The sequence below is a fragment of the Phalaenopsis equestris genome, unplaced genomic scaffold (genome assembly GCF_001263595.1).
Source record: "Phalaenopsis equestris unplaced genomic scaffold, ASM126359v1 Scaffold000294, whole genome shotgun sequence".
Taxonomy (NCBI): Eukaryota; Viridiplantae; Streptophyta; class Magnoliopsida; order Asparagales; family Orchidaceae; genus Phalaenopsis; species Phalaenopsis equestris.
Window position 1 is genome coordinate 587,767 of NW_018164736.1, and position 21,325 is coordinate 609,091.

Here is a 21,325-nt window from a genome sequence, read left to right on the forward strand (position 1 = left end):
TTACCTATTTATAAATTTCACACAAATTTTTATATTTACAAGAACTTAAAATATTTAATGTCATAGAAAAAATATCACCATTATTTTAAAAAAAAAAACAGTTTCAAGCTTATTTAAATATCAAAAAAAAAAAAAAAACAGTTTCAAGCTTATTTAAATATCTACATTAGAAATGGAGTCGATAAATATTAAATTCTAATGTCAACCATGTAAATACCCCACCAAATTCTCTAATTGCCAACTATACCCAACCGTGCTATCCATGGGTTCAATCGAGGGCATAAACGGTGGAGGTGCCGCCGCTCCCCAGTGCAACAGCGGCGCTCATCAGATGGTGACCACCTCGCCGGCGATGGAAATCGACGTTCCGTCGGCGGGTTTTATAGAAATCGACGATGCGGCAGTGAAGAAAGCAAAGGCGGGGGGTCTGCCGTTGGAGGTGGGAACGCGCGTGATGTGTAGATGGAGGGACCATAATCTCCACCCAGTCAAGGTTATCGAGCGACGAAAGGTTCCTTCTTCTGGAAACAACGACTACGAGTACTACGTTCACTACACAGAATGTGAGACGCCTGTGTTCCATCTCTATATCAATCAGAATTAGGGTTTGGGTTGCTTTGCTTTCTACTTCGGTTGGTCATACCATAGGCTATTCTAGGCGTATATTTATTTGGGACAAGCATCGGCTTAGTCTTAAAATAAGATGATATATTTAATTTGAATATATTTCTATCGTTAAAAATATTCAATTTTATTTTTAATATTGTTTCGTTGGATTAGGGCTTGGTTCATAACCAAATAAAGATTAACAGTTTATATTAGACATGTGAATTTTTTAATAGGTTTGAGGCTTGTTTCCTATGCCTTTCAAAGTATGATTTGGAGGTATGTAATTGTGATAAAACTTTAGAGGACTTTATTGATCTCTCTTTATTCTAGTTACAAGTGGCATGCGGTCTATAATACATGTTGTGTTAGAATTTTTAAATCCATGTTCGGATTTACTATTAAATTTTTCATCAAATTTCATGACCCAAGTTCTTAAAATACATAATGACAAAGATATTCTAATTCATGATTTTCACATACCCATAACTAAGAGAAACATACTTATATTCATGATTGTAGAATTAGATATGAAGAGATGAAATTTCTCTATCTAATCGTTAATTACTTTTTGTACTTTCTGATGAAGAGAAAATATACGACATATATTTGAAAGAGAGATGACTCTTCTCTTAATTATCAAAGAAAAGATAAGGTGTCTATTGAGAAGAGTCATGTCCCTTCTCTGAATTATCCGTTATTGACCACCATCCATTATGCTAGTTACTGACCAATAAGATTTAAGATAATTTAATTAATTAATTAATTAAAGCGAAATGATACAGTGTCTGTTGGGAACAAACACGACCCTTTTATCCTTAATTAATTAATTTCATTATTTATATTTATTATTATTATTATTAAAATAAATAATCGTGGGCCACATAAATAAAATAATGAAAAACTAACATTCTCTTACTTGACCCATGTGATATTTAATAACGCATAACATACTGCACAAAATGTAAGGTAAATACATTTTTTATATTGGTCAAATCATAAATCATCAATAAATATGAAATTAATATGAATTATGACAGTTGTGTATTAATTTATCGACACATTCTCTTCTATGTATCACAATATCAATTACATAATTAACATAATAAGAAATAATATTATGGTCCCATATAGTTTATTAAAGGACAAATCATGTTAAACATCACATAACCTAAAATATATACTAACGATAAAAAAACAAGATACATGAATATCGAAAACTTTTGATTAATTTCAAGGACATTATGGATGTTTGCTCCCATGATTTGAATGCTAATTTGATCAAACTAAGGCATGCAAGAGAGTCATATGCTATATCCTTCTTAATGAAGTTTTTCATTTTATTCTCATGCTTGATGGACTTCAATTTAATGGCTCGACAAATTCTATTTCTTTTCACATAATATTCTTCATTAGAATGACATAATTTGTGATGGATTTAATATCTTGTTTGGTATTGTTGTTCTTCATTTTGATCACATATATTTGAGCTACATTCTTTGCTTTTAGAGGTGTTGATCACACGGTGTCTCAATTTTCTTTTGCAGTGGGTAGAAACATAAACAAGTGATTCAATATCCCGTTTCATCTGAGAAAATTTTAAACTATGTTGGATCATTTTAAGCAGGTTTTTTCATGGTTTCTATATGTTTTATGGATGTTTTGGAGATCTCCATATGCTTGATAAGGTACAATTGCTTAAATTTTTTTCTCCGTGGAACAATTTTTTGGAGTAGACATTGTCTTCTTATATATGTAAGCTGCAATTGCTGGAAACTTGAAGAATGGACGACGTAAGTGAGACCAACTTAGTATAGACATGCTTCAAATGTTGGAAAATTGAAGAAGGGAAGGTGCAAGTGGGATGAACACCACCGACAGTAGTTAGAGGTTGGAGACAATGGTGATGATGAATAAAAATCAATAAAGCGTATAAATATATTAGCAGAGGCTGATGTTGAGTAAGGATTAATGAACAACAATTGATAATGGTAACTCTGAAAACAAAAACCTATCATGAGATTAAGTTATCACTCATTTCTTGGCAGCCAACCATGTTAAGCCTCATAAGTTTAATAGCCCGGGACGTAAGAGGCAACCATGATGTAATAACTAAAAAATTTGAATAAGTAAATAAATAATAATAATAAAGTAGAGTACGTGTTGGGATACGTACCTCTTCAGTTACGACAGAAGAGTCGTATCCCCTTTCAAATTATTGTAACTGAGAGACGTGAGGCAACTGCAGAAGGAAGGAGAAAGATCACGCATGTTGACTTGTGCTGAGCCCTAGCAGATTGAAGTTGAGAAGGATTAAGGAAGCCACATCTTCGTGCGCAAGTATTGTGTGAAGGAGAGGAAAGAAGAAGAAGAAGAAGAAGAAAAATAAATTGGTGGAAGAAGAAAACCTTTGTGTCGTGCTCGCATGCAGAGATGGGAGGGGAAACCTTCACATTGGACCCTAGCCGGAGGAAGAAGCACGGGCGTTCTGTCCGGGTGAGCACGATTGAAGGAGAAAAGGGAGGAGAAAGAGTTCTGCGGTGCTCGCGTGCCTGAAGAAGAGGAGAAGGGAAGACAAACTTCGGGCGTGTGTGAGATAGGGCAACCGACCGAACTTATTTATGGTAAAGATTTTGAGTTTTAATTTTAAGTTAAATAATTTTATTTGATTTAGTTTTAAGTTTTAAAATATATAAAGTTAAATAATTAAATAGATTATTATATTAACATTTATTTTTTATGATTTAAAACAAGCTTTGTTATTGGAAGATTGTGTGAGAAGGACTATCGAGTCGAACAATTATTGGTAAGGTAAGTTTGGGTTATATTAATTTAATTGATGAATTATATATGTAATGTTTAAGTTTATCTTTTAAGTATTAATAATAAATGTAGTTGAAATCAAGAAGTACTTGAGTTGAGGGAGACATAGTTTTGAGATTGAGGGGAGAAAGAGAAGACTTGTGCAAGGAAGCAAGCCAAATTTTAAGGTAAAGAATTGCCTTATTGATTTATATGTCAATTTAATTATGTGTCATTACATATATGTAAGTTTTTTCTTAGAATGAGATTCTTATTCATGCACATTTAACTAATATAGGAATTAGTCAAAGAAGTTAGTGGGGGAATAAGTATTTCAGAGGCCTTTTGAAAGCAAAGGTGAGTAATTATTTAATTTTATGCATTAAATTAAAGTTTTATTAAAGAAATAATTACTTTATTAGATAGTTTAAAATAATTATTTCATTTATGTCCTACAAATTGAAAGTTTGAAATTTATTTCACAAATGGGAGGAAAATTACTAACATAGAAAAGTACATTTTTAAAGGATTTTAATTGATATGAAATGTTAAGTAAAGTTTTAAGTCATACAAGATTACCCATATGGTACTGGCAGAGGATGCGATTTACCCGTGCACGATAAATGAAATGATAAAGGAGTATATTCGAGTGCAACTTCGAGAGTACCTTGTGATACATTTTTTAGGGCACATTCAGGTACATTTTTTAGGATACTTTCGGGTATGATACTAATCTTGTTATGACTCTTGAAGAGGTTAAAAAATGTAAATAGTTAAAGTAAAATGAGAATGGATAATAATTAAAGTGAATGTTTACAGTTTTATAAAATAATATATTGTTTTGGTCATTCATGTATAGCATTGACATAATAATTTAATGCATATTAAGATGATAATTGCTCGCTAAGTCAAACTTACTGTTGAAATTAATAATTTCTTTAAGAAAAAGAAAATCTTTAGGTTGATGTCTGATATGAGAGATCTGGTTTACAGGAGGAGAACTACTGTTGTCAGATATTTATGATGATAGTTTATTTGTAATGTTTTCTTTAGGATTGTGATATACTGTTTGGTGTTGGTTTGAGATGTTCTCTACAAATGTTGTTTCTGTGATATTATTGCACTTTTTGGATTTTAGTGATTCTTTATATATTAGAAGATTTTATAAATATTTGGATAATGATTTAAATGTTTTCACCATTCGACTGTTGTTTCTGACTTAGTTAATTCCAAGCTATCAGACCGAGTCGTGACAAAAGTGACATTAGAGAGACTAAGTTTGATAATGATCTAAAAGTCATTAGAATTATCAAATTAATTTATAGGTAATATTAATAAAGGGATAGATTGTATTTAATTAAAATTTTTCCTTCATTATTTCAAAAATATGAAAAATGAAGAGACTAGAGATGATATGATAGAAGTTGATACACTCTCACAGATTACTGTGAATACAAATACATTTAACGAGATGATGACTGCAGTAACATAGTTGATTAAGAATTTTCAGTCTCAGGTAAGTTCTAGTGGGAGAGGTCAGATGTACAAATTATTAAAATTATTTCAGGATATGAGACCAACTCTCTTTTCTAGAAGAGGAGGTCTGGTTGATGTTGAGAACTGACTGCTTAGAGTGGAAAAAATCTTAGATGGATTACCTTGTCCTCCGGAGAGGATGGTTACATTGGCCATATTTGCATTAGGAGAGGTAAAGAGATGGTGGTGAGGTCAGTTAGAGGAGTACTATGGGGGTGGAACCAACTAAATGATATAGTGGGACGAGTTCATGAGCACTTTTAGAGACTAGTTCGTACTACTATTATTCTAGAGGCAAATACATAACAAGTTTATCTGGTTTGTACAGGGTGATCGCTCGATAATGCAATACGAGGCAGAATTCACTATGCTCTCAAGGTATGCACATAGTTGATTCCAAATGCAGATGAGAAGTGTCACCAATTTTTATCTGAACTGAGAAATGTGATTATATAGTCATTGATTCCTCTTGGAATGAATGATTATTTTGTGTTGGTGGTTGAGCCGGTAGGATTGAGTTGCATCTAGTAGCTATTCAGGGGAGGGACATTCCGAAGACAAGCAATTTTTAGGGATCCAGGTTTTCTCAGGGCTCTCAGAGCAAGTTGTCATTCCACTCAGGTAATATAGATGTTAAGAAGGCTAGATTTAGCTGCATTGACACTCAGTTTGAAGCGAAGCAATGTAACAAGTGTGCGAGTTGATTCCAAATGCAGAGGAGAAGTGCCACCGATTTTTTATCTAAACTGAGAGATGTGATTATATAGTCATTGATTCCTCTTGGAATGGATGATTATTATGTGTTGGTGGTTGAGCCAGGAGGATTGAGTTGCATCTAGAAGCTATTCAGAGGAGGGACATTGCGAAGACAAGAAATTTTGAGGGATCTATGTTTTCTCAGGGCTCTCAGAGCAAGTTGTCCTTCCACTCAGGTAATGCAGATGTTAAGAAGGCTAGATCCAACAATATTGACACTCAATTTGAAGCGGAGCAATGTAACAAGTGTGCGAGATCTCATAACGGTGTCTGTTTGGATCCAATAATTTCTTTTGGTGTCACCAATTAGGACATATGGCAAGGAATTGCTCTAGTTTGGGTCGTAGGGATTCAACTGATTCTAGAAGCAGTGTTGCACTACCTCTAAAGAGTTTTGGCATACCGAGGGCAGCTGAATCTTCAGGATCAGTGTCGAATGCAGGCCAAACTCAACAGTGTCCAACGCAGAGTATATATAGTTTCTCAGAATGTTTTACTCTTATTAATTTTAATCCATTGCAGTTTAAGTATCATATAATTCATGTCATATCACATAAAACAAAATAATAATTTAAATATATTAATAAGCCTACTCTAAATGCTTAGTGCGGTTATTTTAATGATATGTATCATTTATCGTCAGACTACGCTGATAAGAGTATTATTTAATTTGGGAGCACTCGACATTTTTTTATAGTCGAGGAACTGGTTAAAGTGATGCGATTGAATATCATTTCTATAAATGTGATATTCTCAGTTAGAATGTTAAGTGATACTTTTCTGGAAGTTAATCAATCATGTGAGGTGAAGCTTATGATTAATGGGAAGAATTTTGATGCACGATTTTTTTATTTTACCCTTGGTGGAATTTGATTTGATTTTAGGCATGAATTAGATGTCTAAAAACTTTGTTACAATTGATTGCAAATATTGTTAAAATAAGTGTATCTAGGGAGGCAGAAATTAAATTTTATGGTGCAAGAGAATTGACATCTATGCTAATTATTTGTATGAAAGCTTTCAAATTGTGGAATAGAAGTCAAGGTTTTCTTGCTCAGCTAACAGACACATCTAAGGAAATACAATATTTGTGTGATATTTTGGTGGTAAGAGTATATCTAGAAGTGTTACCTTGATAATTTATCAAGGCTATCACCAATGCGACAAATTGATTTCACTATTGAGCTCTTATCAGGTTCTGAGTCTATATCCAAGACATTCTATGGAATGACAGTTAAGGAGCTAGAGAGTCAATTGCATGAGTTACTAGATAAAGAGTTTGCCAAACCTTGCACCTCACCTTGGGGAGCTCTAGTTTTTTTTGTGAAGAAGGATGAGAGCTTGGGGATGTGCATTGACTACAAGAGTTAAATAAGCTCACAGTTAAAAACAAATATTCACTATCGATAATTGACAATTTGTTTGACCAGTTGGAAGGGGTCTCTATATATTCAAAGATTGATCTGAAGTCAGACTATCATAAAGAAGAAGACATAACGAAAATAGCTTTCAGGATCAAATATGAGCACTATGAATTTGTGGTGATACCATTTGGATTGACAAATGCTCCAGTCGTTTTTATGGACCTGATAAACAGGGGCTTCAGACAGTTTTTAGATACTTTTGTGATTGTCTTTATAAATGATATCTTGGTGCATTTGAGTGATGAAGCCAACCATGAAGATCATTTACATGATGTGCTACAGGTTTTGAAAAAAAAATACATTTATGACAATTTTTAAATGTGAATTTTGGCTTAGCAGTGTAATTTTTCTTGGGCACATTATCAATGGAGACGACATAAATGTGAATCAGAATAGGATCCAGACGATTGCAGATTGGCTAAGACATACTGCTATTACTGAGGTCTGAAGTTTTCTAGGTTTGGTTGGTTATTACTGGATTTTGTCGAGGGGCTTTCACAGGTTGTCATGCCATTATCAAGGTTGACTCAAAAGGCAGTGAAGTTTGAATGATCAGATCATTTTGAGGAGGCTTTCCAAAAGTTGAAGTTTTCCAATGTCTGCTCCAATTTTGGCTATTCCTTCAGGTTTTGACGAGTTTCAGATTTTCAGTGATGCATCTTTGAGGGATTTGGATTGTGTACTTATCCAACATGAATGTTTATTGTATATGCATCACCTCAATATAAATAATTATCTCACACATGATTTGGAGCTTGCAACAGTTGCTTTTTTACATAAAATATGAAGGTGCTATCTGTCTGGAGTTATATGCGAGGTATTTACTGACCACCAAAGTTTGAAGTATATTTTTATTCCGAAAGAATTGAACCTAGAGCAAAGGAGATGATTAAAGTTTCTTAAAGATTATAATTTGGATATTCAGTACCATCCAGGGAAGACAAATATGGTTGTTGATGCGTTGAGTAAGAAAACCAGGTAATTTAAACCATTTAATTACTCAACAAGAGCGGTTACTTAAAGATCTGGAGAAGTTGAAGCTATCTATAGTTGATTATGGTGATGATAGTTTGTTTCAATTATATCAGTCAACTTTGAAGGCAAAATTGAAGATTCTTTAGCCCGAGATGTCAATGTTCATAAATCCTGGAACAGAATAAGACAAGTAGTTTGGAGAGGTATGTGCTAGTTCATTATGGTTTATTGAGATATAAAAGCAGAGTTTATGTTCCAAATGTTGATGATACGAGGAATGAAATTATGGAGGAAACACTCTTTTCTGGCTATACTATTCAACTAGGGAATAATAAAATATATCATATTCTCAAAGAAGTATTTTGGTGACAAGGATTGAAGAGAAGTGTGACAGAATTTATGGCTAAGTGTCTTTCATGTCAGGTGGTAAAGGCAGTTCAACATTCTAGAGGTCAGTTGTAGCATTTATCGACCCCAGAGTGAAAATGGGAGGTGATTGCAATGAATTTTGTGATTGGGTTGCTTAGATAATATCAGGGTTGTGATGCTATATAGGTATCATCGACAGATTGACTAAGTCTATTCATTTTTTGCACATAGAACAGACAAATCTAGTGGAGAAGTTAGCCAAATTGTATGTGGATCAAATTGTGAGGTTGCATGGAGTGCTGAAGTCTATTGTCTTCAACAGAGATGACATGTTTACTTCTAGATTGTGGAAGAAAGTTTAGGAAGCTTTGGTCATCCGATTGACCCCAAGATAGATGGTCAGCCAAAGAGGACTATTCAAATGTTGTAGGATCTACTAAGGTTGTGTTCTTGACTTTAATGGAGGATGGGAATCATATATTATTTTAGTAGAGTTTGCTTACAATAACAGTTACCAGGATAGCATTGGGACGACCACATATGAAGCATTGTAAGGAAGGAAGTGCATGCTATCATTATGTTCGGCAGAAATAGGTGAAAGAAAGATCATTAGAACTGATTTAGTTGATAATTCTATTGAGAAGATTAGATTTATCAGAGACAGACTAAGTGCGATGTAGGATAGAGGAAATATTGCGATGCCAAGCACAAGACTGCTGAGTTTGAAGTTGGAGAATGTCTTTATCAAGGTTAGTCCATTAAAGATGTGCAAAGATTTTAAAACATAGCAAAATTGAGTCTTAGATTTGTCTTGTCATTTGAAATTGTGGAGAGGATTGAGAAGGTAGCTTACAGATTGACTTTACCGACTCATATGCAAGGTGTGCATAATGTTTTCCACATTTTTTCACTTAGGAAGAATATTGTAGTTGAGTCAAGTAGCGTGATAGTAGAGTCAGTTGATGTTCAGCCTGATTTGACTTATATTGAAGAGCCCGAAATGATTCTAGAATATGATGTGAAGAAGCTTCATAATAGAGAAATCTCATTTGTGAAAATTTTATGAAAGCATGGATCAAAGAAGTGCGCTACTTGAGAGAAAAGTCTCTGAGATTGAAGAAAAATATCTACAGCCTTTTGTTTGAGAAATGCTTTTTAATTCTTTCTAAATTTTAAAGATAAAATTTTTATAAAGTAGGGAGATTGTAATAATTGAAAATTTTAAATAAATAAATAAATAATAATAATAATAATAATATAATAGAATAGGTGTAGGGATACACACCTCTTCAATTACGACATAAGAGTCGTATCCCCTTTCGACTTATTGTAACTAAGAGATGAGAGGCAACCGTAGAAGGAAGGAGAAAGTTCTCGTGTGTTGTCTTGTGTTGAGCCCTAGCCGATTGAAGTTGAGAAGGAATGAGGATGTTGCGACTTCTTGCACATGTACTATGTGAAGGAGAGGAAGGAAGAAGAAGAAAAGGAATGAGAAGTTGAAGGAGGAAGAAGGAAACCTTCTTGTCGTGCTTGCGTCCAGAGATTGAAGTTGGAGGAAACTTTGGATGTTGAACACTAGCTGGAGGAAGAAGCGTGAGCGTTGAGTTTGGGTGAGTAGCGACCGAAGGAGAAAAGGGAGGAGAATGAGTTCTGCGGCGCTCACATGTGGGATGAAGAGGGGAAGGGGAGTCGAACTTCGGGCGTGCGTGAGATAGAGCAGCCGATCAACGCTTATTTGAGGTAAAGATTTGTGAGTTTTAAGTTAAATAAATTTATTTGATTTAGTTTAAGTTTTAAATATATAAAGTTAATTAATTAAAATAGATTATAATATTACATTTATGGTTTATGAATTTAAAACATGCTTTGTTAGTGGAAGATTGTGTGGGAAAGACTATCGAGTCGAACATTATTGGTAAGTTTGGGTTTTATTAATTTAATTAATGAATTCTATGTGCATGTTTAAGTTTGTCCCTTAAGTGTTAATTATAAATGTGTTAGAAATCAGCAAGTACTATAGGTAATGGCGATATAGTTTTGAGATTGAGGGGAGAAAGAGAATACTTGTGCAAGGAAGCGAGCCAAATTTTAAGGTAAAGAATTTCCTAATTGATTTATGTGTTAATTTATTTATATGTCATTATATATATGTAAGTTTTTTTTAGAATGAGATTATTTTACATGCACTTTTAATTAATATATGTATTAGTCAAAGAAGTTAGTGGAAGAATGAGTATGTCAGAGGTCTCTTGAAAGCAAATGCGAGTAATTATTTTTTATGCATTAAATCAAAGTTTTATTAAAGCAATCATTACTTTATTAAATCGTTTAAAACAATTATTTCATTCATGTCTTACAAATTGAAAGTTTGAATTCTGTTTTACATTTGTGAGGAAAATGACTGACATATGAAAGTAAATTTTTAAAGCATATTAATTGATATGAAATGTTAGTAAAAGTTTAAGTCATACTGGATTACTCTCAGATGATACTATGAGGGTATGCGATATACTCGTGCACAATAAATGACAAGATAAATGTGTACATTCTAGTGCAATTTTGAGGGTACATTTTTTAGGTTATATTTTTGGTACATTTTTTAGGATACATTCGACTGTGACAGTAATACGATTATGGTTCTTAAAGAGATTAAAAGGTAAATACTTAAAGTGAAATAGTAATGAATAAAAAATAAAGTGAAAATTTTTGTGTTTTATAAAGTAATAAGCTGCATTTTCTTTTGATTATTTATGCTTGACATTGGCGAAATAATTTAATGCATATTAAGATGATAATTACTCACTAAGTCAACTTTACTGTTAAAATTAATTGTTTCTTTCAGGTAAAGAAAAATTTTAGGCTTGTTATGTTTGGTAGGAGAAACTTGATTTACAGGAGGACCCTGCTGTCAGGTAATTATGATGATTGTATATTAGTATTGTTTTTTTTCGAGTTGTGATATATTGTCTGGTGTTAGTTTGAGATGTTATATATAGATGATGTTGTTTCTTGATGTTTTGATATTATTGCGCTTTGTGCATGTTAGTGACTCTTTTATATATTCTAAGATTTTATAAATATGTGGATGGTTATTTAAATGTTTTTACCATGCGCCGCAATTCCTGACTTGATTAATTCCAAGCTATCAAGCCGGGTCGCTACACATGATGACTGCTAAGACATGCCAGATGATGAAGGCTGAGATCTAGGTGATTGCAATGAAGGATGAGACTCCGGAAGAATAGAAATTTTGGGTTTTGGAACAATACAAGAAAATTGAATAGAATTATATTGTTCTCACTTGATTATAATTAGAAGTAATATGTGGCCTTATACAACCTATACATGGAACAGAAAGGAAAGATACAGCAGAAAGGAAACATATAATTGAAAATAAATTCCTTATGAATGGGGCATTTCTCTAATCAATAATTTCAGGATCCAAAAACCATAAGGAGCCACTTTTGGAGTGGAAATTACTGGACAGTTTTAATTCTAAATTCTTTAAATAGAATGTCATTCAACTACCGGACATCAAGCACACTTTCTAACAGGAACCTATGATTATATGGATTACATGATTGGCTTGTATCTTTTAGGCTTGATATATTATTTTTATTCTTTTAATGGTCGTCTAAGTTAATTCTTTTGCTACCTATTTCCCCGTTTGAGGGTACACTCTTTGATAAAATATTTATAAAAGGCCAATCATGGTTTACCGGGTTGCTGAATGCTGGTTTATGACTATTTGCGAACTATTACTTATTGCAACTAGTGTTGAGGTTTGTTAGCTTTCCAGTTCCTTAAGAAATTTTATTGAACTTATGAACTGATTTTTTATATTTATTGCAGTTAATAGAAGGCTCGATGAATGGGTTAAACTTGAACAGCTTGACCTTAAAACTGTGGAAACTTGTGTAGATGAGAAAATGGAGGACAAGGTTCGTATTATTGTTTCCTTTTTTTTCTCACTTTTTTATAGCGTTGTGAATAAACTGGCTGTATCCTGCAGAATTTAGCGAGTTCTCAGTTATTTATAAAGTTGTGCTCAAATTGCTTGGCCTTCAATAAAAGAACAATCTGTATAATACAGTTCTTTATACAATGTTGATTTTTATCTATTGTGGCGCTTGTATTTTTGGAAGCATGCGCTTTGAAAAAATTTTCTGCTGCGGACTTTGGAGGGGGGGGGAGAAAATCAAACTTATATTTTGGTATCTAACAGGCAACCAGCTTGAAGATGACACGCCATCAGAAAAGGAAGATTGATGAGACACATGTTGAGGTATTAACTTGAGTTCATATTTCGTGAGATTTTCATTGACATGCTTCAGAGAGGCTTAGCAGCATGCTTTATGATGTATTGTCTTCTTAATTCAGGTTAAATTTCCTTTTTTGTAATTATTGGGGCTACTTTATTTTCTGGCCATATACATTATTCTATAAGCATTCTATTCTTTAATCTCATTGCAAAGTTGAATATGAAGTACATGTACTTGCTATGTTTTTAGTGTTCATTAGCAATGTTGGCTACTAATTTGTCTTAAGAATAAAACTATGAAGAATGTTTTTATGTTATTACAACATTTCTACAAGAACTTAGCAGAATTGGCTGACAGGTACTTTTTTTTCAGGGTGATAACATCATTGTAGTGGTGAAGCGTGCAAAATTGAAAATTTAGCTTCAGGGATGCATTTACTATTCTTTTTTATGTAAATTCGTGTCTAATTGAAAAGTGGAGCGCAATTAACTTTTGGAAATGTTTTCTATTTCTGCTATTGTTTTCTGAAATAGAGACCAACCAATCTTTTATTGTTCCAATATTCTTAGTCCTTAACTTTACCTGCCAACTTCTCCATAATTTAGTTGTACTAAATTGCCCATTTTGTAGATTAATAAAATTTGCACCAGGTGTTTTTAGCATCATAAACCTGTAATTTTGATATTTTATCTTAGCATCACTTTAATCATGATTATATTGTAGAGAATAATTCTTATGATATGGAATGTGTGAATACATCAAGCAAAATTTATGTTTTTGATGGGCAATTTAACTTAAAATAATATTGAGTATCGAGAATGTAAGACAATTGTGTTGTTCGGGCTTGATCAAATAAATGCAATTGCATTAAAGTTTTTATAAAATCTTTTTTTTTTTTTTAACATTTCCTCGACATGAATTCCTAGTCGTCTCTGTTCTTTATGGTTAGGGGCATGAGGAACTGGATGCTGCCAGTTTGAGGGAACATGAGGAATTTACTAAAGTGAAAAACATTGCAAAGATAGAGCTTGGAAGATATGAGATAGATACATGGTATTTCTCCCCTTTCCCGCCAGAATACAATGACTGTTTCAAGCTCTACTTTTGTGAATTTTGCCTCAATTTTATGAAGCGCAAAGAGCAACTTCAAAGACATATGGTGAGCTGTGCCTGAATTTCACTTTCTGAGATATTATACGAGATGCAAGGCTTTTGAACGGGAAATGTTTTTAAGTGTTTAAGCTGAACTATCTATTTAAATATATGTGGCGTTGTGGTGAAATGCTTTTTACTCTATATTTTACTTTTGCTTACCCTGCCATGTTTGATGTTCACCATTATGAGTAGCTGTTCTTCCAATTAGTTTGCATTAATATATTTAATGCATCTGTGATTGTTTGCAGTGGCTGTTTTGAGTTCTTTATAATTGACCTAAATATGTCCTAGATTTAGGTGGGCATTTTAGTCTGATGTACTAGGTAGCAATGTTTTTAAAAATCGTGATTTACGTGAAAACAAAACGGTGTGCGCGATTACCGTTTCATTTCGTTGAAGCTAAGCGGTTGATCCAGTTCACGGTCTAGCGAAAGTGAATAAAGGGTTATTGAATTAATTTAGTTTGTATATGAAACTTGAGACTTTATTGGTTTATTTATGTTTTAAAATTTTGATTTTGTGTTTTGTAGTAAGCTTTTTTTTACAATTTTTATGTTGTTACTTATTGTAGTAAAGTAGAAATTGTTCAAATATTTAATCTGTAGGTTCACCCTCAATATTTACCTACAAGTTAGCTATTGCGCCGCATTCTTTTATCTTTTATATCAACTTCTAATTCATACTTTATATTTTATAATTGTTAATGAAGGTACTTATACATTGATAGTTTTATATAACCTACTATTAGCACTTTAGTTAATAAAAGTGCCGCTTCGCTTTATGTTTTGTGCTTTGAAGCAAAAAAAAAAAAGGTGAGTGTTGTGCATCGCATTGTGCTTATTGTGCTTTACGCTTTCATAACACTGCTAGATACTACTTGTTGAGTTTATGCATTTCTATTTATCCTTCAACTTGAAGATTTTAGGGATTTTTGTGTGGCTGCACACGCAACATTCTATTTTCTGCTCAGTGCTTATGCAAATAAAAGCTATGGTATCCCTTTTTTTATTTTCCGCAGCTTGTTCTATAAAACTTGATGCTCAGCGGTAAACAAATTTTATATTTGACTGCGCATTATTCCCACAAAATGTTAGAGTTTTTTTTTTAACTTAATCACAGCCACGTGTGTACTAGGACTTGAACTCAAGATATTATTGCTAACAAAGCACCCAACCGCTATGTGAGCTGCTCAATTTCTTAAAACTATTTTAATAAAGCTATGTAGCATGGGAGGTTTATATAAAATGTTAGTTTTTTGTTTACTGCATTTGTAATTAAATGCCACTATCAATTCGTATGCCTCACATAGCTTGAGAGGTTACCCATTTTTATCTCACGTGGTGGCGTTTGAGGTTTCTTGTTCAGTAACAATGGTTTTTTAGGTGCCTAATATTTCTAATAATCCGTTGATATCTTATTTAGTTTCTCCTATCAATTATTAGTCTTTCCTTTAAAATGCAGAGAAAATGTGACCTCAAGCATCCTCCAGGAGATGAGATCTACCGCTGTGGCACGTTATCCATGTTTGAAGTAATCCTCTTTGTATTAGTATTTAATTGCAATTAGCGCCTAGAAGATTTTCTAATCCTGTTTTGGTTTTCTTTACATCATTATTTATTGTTAATTTGGCTTGTTCATCATGATTTGTCATTTTTGATAATGAATGATTCAAACAGGTTGATGGCAAGAAGAACAAGGTTTATGCGCAAAATTTGTGCTACTTGGCAAAACTATTTCTCGATCACAAAACACTTTATTATGATGTTGACTTGTTTCTATTCTATATTCTTTGTGAATGTGACGATCGCGGATGCCACATGGTTGGATATTTCTCTAAGGTATTGCGCGTTGTATTTCTTTTTTATTTCAGTTTGTAGTATTTTTCTACCTTTTCACTGTATGTTTTATGCAGATTATTATTTTTATGATTTATGATAATGTTTTTTGAATGTGACATGATTCATCATCGTACATGTTTTCCACTATGGTCATTTTGTCTAGTTAGATTTTTGCATTATTGTTTGTAGGCTAAATCATATTCACGTGTCACTGATACTGAGTCCAGTTGCTAACTTTTGTTGATAAAACATAAATGATGCTCAGATATTATTTTCTCATTGTTATTCATCAGCTTCATGCTATAACGTCTTGCATCCTTGATTTTTAAAATTTGGTATTTTCTTATACTGTATTTTTGCGAAGCAACATGTTGCTTCTATAATTTCATAACTGAACTTATGGTCTGCTGTTTGCTGATAATAGACTATAACCTTTGCCGACTAATTTTCATTTTTTTCCCCTCAATATGTTTCAATAATGTTTAACAGTTTTTTTAAATTGCTTGGTTCCTTATGTTTTTAGAAGTCAGATTCTTTTGGTCTTTGTGACGCGGGTGCGCCAATAACGATGCGGGCATGCCAATAATGTTGTAGGCGCAGCGTAGAAGGGAGCCGTGAGCTTCTCCTGCGATGCCCTTTGTTTAGAGCAGCGGGCTTCTCCCGCAATGTCCTTCGTCTAGACTGAACCGGTACAGACCTGGGAGGGCCACCGATCGGCTCTCCCATGAGGGATTGGTGTCTTCTTTCCATAGGGGGATGCAATCCTAATTATCTAGAGCTTATATATGTTATTCCGGTGTTTTAGGTTTTCAGTTTTTTCGTTTTTTCTGTCAGGATAGCCATCGTCGTCCAGGTTTTCCATTCTAGGGCCATATCCAACTACAAGTGATGCTCCAATTGTATCTCGTCCGAGGTGGTGATTATTCTCGACCCTTTCACTCATCCGTAATCTTTTCTCTGCCACCACCATCACCGCATTCGCTGCAATCACCCGGAAAATAACTTCCTCGTTGTTTTCCTACAACCGCGTACCACTTAGCTCCCTCCCACTTTGCTGCCATCCCTCACCGCCGCCTTCCAGTACCCAGACAACCCTTCTCCTGCCACCTCTCCGCTGTCCCAGCCTCCCGGAGTCCCTTCCTCCGCGTCATAGTTGCTGTTCCAGCTTTGCCAAACCAGTTTCCTGCCACTTAATCTCTGTCCCAGCCACCTACAACCTCCCCATTGCAGTCCGCAGCCCCGAACCTTCTCCCGGCCACCGACCGGCACCCCTTTCCCTTCCCGGTAGCACCCACGTCCAACTAACAACTTCTTTCACTGGTCACCACTTTTGTGATACGCTTTAGTTGAGTTTGTTTGTGTCTGTTGTAGTATTTCTCTTTTAAGAGTGTTTGATTGTAACCCTATTTGATTTTGAGTAATAATACTTGCTTTCCCTATTGTGTTCCGGGCTTACTCTTTGATTGTGATTTTCAAGTATGATAATCTTATTCTGAAGCTGAGTCATGGTTTGATTATATAAGAATTATGTAAAAGCTGCTGGAGCGATTGAAAGGAAATAAAATATCTAATAAATGATAATTTTCTTCTTTTGGATGTGTTGTTTCTTCACCAGGCAAGCCTGTGATTCAATTTTATTTCGCAGATTATAAATGTGTTTTATTTTTTATGACACAGGAAAAACACTCAGAGGAATCGTACAATTTGGCTTGCATTCTCACTCTTCCTCCATATCAGAGAAAAGGCTACGGGAAATTTCTAATCGCCTTCTGTAATCTCTCTGCTCAGATTCATGCTCTGATTTCATCTATTTCGTTAAGAAGCGATTTAAGCTTATCAGATTTTATAATTGTTCCTACCAGTTGCTCACTTACCTGAATAGATGAATTTATATTTTAAAGCCCTTTAAATATGCACTTGTTAACAGAATTTAAAACAGAAATATTCTGTAGATTTTTTTTTCTTTTTATTGCATGTACATCTTTGAAGTGTATTTAATTGGTATTTATTCTATTAAGCTTATGAACTTTCAAAGAAGGAGGGTAAAGTCGGTACTCCAGAGCGTCCTCTTTCAGATCTTGGGCTGTTAAGCTACAGAGGATACTGGACCAGGGTTCTTTTAGACATTCTCAAGAAGCACAAAGGGAATATCTCAATTAAAGTTAGTTTCTTTGTTCTCTCTTCTGTTAATTTCACCTTTTTTTTTTTCATTTGAACGGTGGTAAAACCATAGTAGTTTAAGGCTCCGTTTCATTCAAAGGAATTGAAAATTGAAATGAAGAAGAATGCTATTGAAATTGAAAACAAATTGATCTAAAATTAGTTTTAGCCCAATTATTTGGTTGAGGAAAATTTGAGTGGGAAAATACTTTTTTTCTTTCTTGTTTGGCTGATGAGGAATTGTTTGTTAATTGTGAGGAGCGGCATGTGAGTCATAATGGTGACATGCTAAAATTTTCTTTATGTTATATTGGAGGGTTGAGAGTAGGTCATTTTAAATAATAAAAAAAAAACATTTGTTCACATTTCTGAAGTAAATCAGATTACCTTTTAATTACATTGAAATTAAACGCCTTTTCATGTCGAGTAAATATATTTACATTCCCTCTCATTTCTTTAAACCCATCGCACACTACGGCTTTATTTGATTTGATTAATTTGAAGACTGTGCATTTATTGAGTGGTTTGATGGAGAAGTTCAAAGATAATAAGGAGGATCTACATATGATTTTTATTAATTTAGAAAAAGCTTACGATAAGGTTCCATAAGATATCCTTTGGAGAGTTCTTGAGAAGAACAGTGTTGATATGACTTATATTCAAGTCATTAAAGATATATATGCAAGATCTGTGACTTGTGTGCGAGCAGAAGGTGGATTGACCAAATTTGACCAAATATTTTCCTATTTCTGTTGGATTACATCAGGGATTGACTTTAAGCCCGTATCTTTTTGCTTTAGTTATGGATTGTCTTACTGGACATTTACATGAGGATGTACCTTGGTGTATGCTTTTTGCTAATGATATCCTTCTTGTGGATAAGACGAGAGAAAAAGTGAATTATGGAGGTCTATTATGGAGGTCTACCTTGGAGTTTAAAAACTTTTGTTTGAGTAGAACTAAAATTGAATACATGGAATGTAATTTTAGTGGTAGTAGTTCTAGTGTCAGAAATGTAACTATGGGTGATCAAATTATTAAATGATGTGAATGCTTTACATATCTCAGGTCTATTATTCAAAGTGATGGTTATATTGATGGGGATGTTATTAGTAGAATTCAAGTTGGTTGATTGAAGTGGAAGAATGCTTGGCATATTGTGTGATAGAAAAGTATTGCATAGACTGAAAGGAAAATTTTATAAGATAGTGGTGAGACCTGCAATGCTTTATGGCGTTGAATGTTGGCCTTTAAAAGAGAAGCATAAAACTAAGTTAAGTGTTGCCGAGATAAGAATGATTAGGTGGATGAGTGACTTTACACTTTGAGACAATGCGAAATGAATATATCTGTGATAGGGTTGGTGTAGCTTCAGTGATGGACAAAATTAGAGAGAGTCGTCTTAGATGGTTTGGTTACATTAAACGTCGACCATCATGATTCAATTAGAAGAGTAGATGTTTTAGATTCGTCTTATGTTAAGAAAGGTTAGAAAGACAGAGGTAGACCTTGGAAGACTTGGGCATATTGTATAAAACATAATCTTAATTTACTAGAATTAAATGAAAATATGACACTAAATAGGACACAATGGAGGAAAAGGATTCATGAAAAAAGATTCATATAGCCGACCCCAATTAGTGGGATAAAGGTTTTGTTGTTGTTGTTGTTATTGTTGCAGGAAATGTGTCTTACTATGACGAGTGGTCCTTATTAATTTGTTTGTAATCCTTATTAATTTGTTTGTCAGATCACTCGTGTTCCCATCATGTGAGAACTCATTATTTTCATTTCGTTGTTCATGAAACATATTCTCTGATCCGGATGCATCTCTCTCAGAGCATGATTATATTTTTAAGTTTTTCAAATGACAGATGATTATGTTGCTTTCATTCGGATGCTCCATAGCTTCAACATTAATATTTTCTACTGTCATGTTTCCCGAGATTGGCAAGGCAATGTATTTCCTTGCTCCGCTTACTTCCAAGAAAGTAGCTAGCTTTAATGTGGTTAAATTTTCCTTGAATAAAATTTTATTACGGAGCTGTCAAATTGATTGTACTATTAGTTGTATGGAGATGGTTGCATTTTTTGTGATAGCTTGAACTCTCACCCATCAAAGGTATTGTCCGCTTTGGCCTATTGGCCTTATGATTTTGCTCTGTTGGTATAACTTCTCAGGAGATAGCCCATTCTAGAAGTGCTCCAGGTGGAGCATACTTAACTTTGACGTTTCTATTGAAATTCGACTATTACACAAGAAGGTGTCTCGATGTTTAAGAGTTCAAGTTCCTCTAAGGGGTTTCAAATTTGTCTCCTGTTTGTTATTATCAAAGACTAGGCTTGTATGATTCTAGTATGAAAACAAAAATTAAAATGAATATAAGTTTTTTTTTTTTTTATTTGCTTGCCATGATTAGAATGTAGAATGCCATCACCTGAGATATTTTGATTCAAATTTGATCAAAAAAATTAAATTTGATTTAAGATGAATGCGATGTAAAGTTTGGTCTTTTAGTTATATATTGTGCTTCTCAGGACAAATTTAATGATCAGAAAGTTTATATTGATCAAATTAATGAGAAATATTTGGCAAAATTTCTTCGCTCCTGTTACTTCTGAATGTTTCATAGCTGTATACTGAGGGGTTCTTAGTATAAGGCTTTTGTTCATCTGTTCCACTTGGGCAATTTCTATTTTTGAATTACTAGACTATCATCTTCATCAATTTGTTAATATGATGGTTTTTCAAGATATCATGTTTAATTATTATAAATATGATATCTTTTCCTAATCTTTTGTGTGCGTGTGTGTGTGTTGTCTTATTTTCTTCAAGACATATTTGCTTGAACCGAAATCAGTAGGATAAATTTCAATTAACTTGCAGGAGCTAAGTGATATGACTGCTATAAAAGTAGATGACATATTGAGCACTCTTCAGAGCCTGGAGTTGATACAGTACAGGAAGGGACAGCACGTGATTTGCGCCGACCCAAAGGTCCTCGACCGCCACCTGAAGGCCGCCGGCCGTGGAGGCTTAGAGGTTGATGTCAGCAAGTTGATTTGGATTCCTTACAAAGAACAGAGTTAACTATTTCAATCCATTGATCATGTGGTTCCAATATGTACCGATGCAGACATAATTGTAGAGCATTTGTAATATAAATTTTCGAAGTTTTAGGATCATAGTTTTAATTTCGGCTAGCTTTAATGTGGCTAAATTTTCCTTGTATTAACTAAAATTTGTTATGGAGATGGTAAATAGTTTGCATCGTCTTCTTTTTGAGAATTTTTTCCCTACGGAGTGCGGACATAACTCTGCATGCGAACTCTAGTAATATGCCGCCACGTGTGTTATACCGGTTTTACCTCATAAACACCGTGCGGTGAATCGTTCCAATAACTTCTACGGTTTCACTTCAATAACCCCCACAAAATAACG

The 21,325-nt window shown here is 33.8% G+C and overlaps 1 protein-coding gene across 1 annotated transcript; it reads left to right on the forward strand.

Moving 5' to 3' along the window:
- Positions 1–210: 210 nt before the first annotated feature.
- On the forward strand, positions 211–21,158 carry LOC110025204 (histone acetyltransferase of the MYST family 1-like). Its single transcript, XM_020725527.1, has 9 exons — positions 211–563; positions 12,321–12,409; positions 12,694–12,753; positions 13,680–13,889; positions 15,347–15,415; positions 15,562–15,723; positions 17,401–17,494; positions 17,742–17,884; positions 20,771–21,158. The coding sequence occupies exons 1-9, from the start codon at positions 263–265 to the stop codon at positions 20,972–20,974; spliced, it is 1,332 nt and encodes a 443-aa protein (XP_020581186.1). The 5' UTR covers positions 211–262; the 3' UTR covers positions 20,975–21,158.
- The last annotated feature ends 167 nt before the right edge of the window (positions 21,159–21,325 follow it).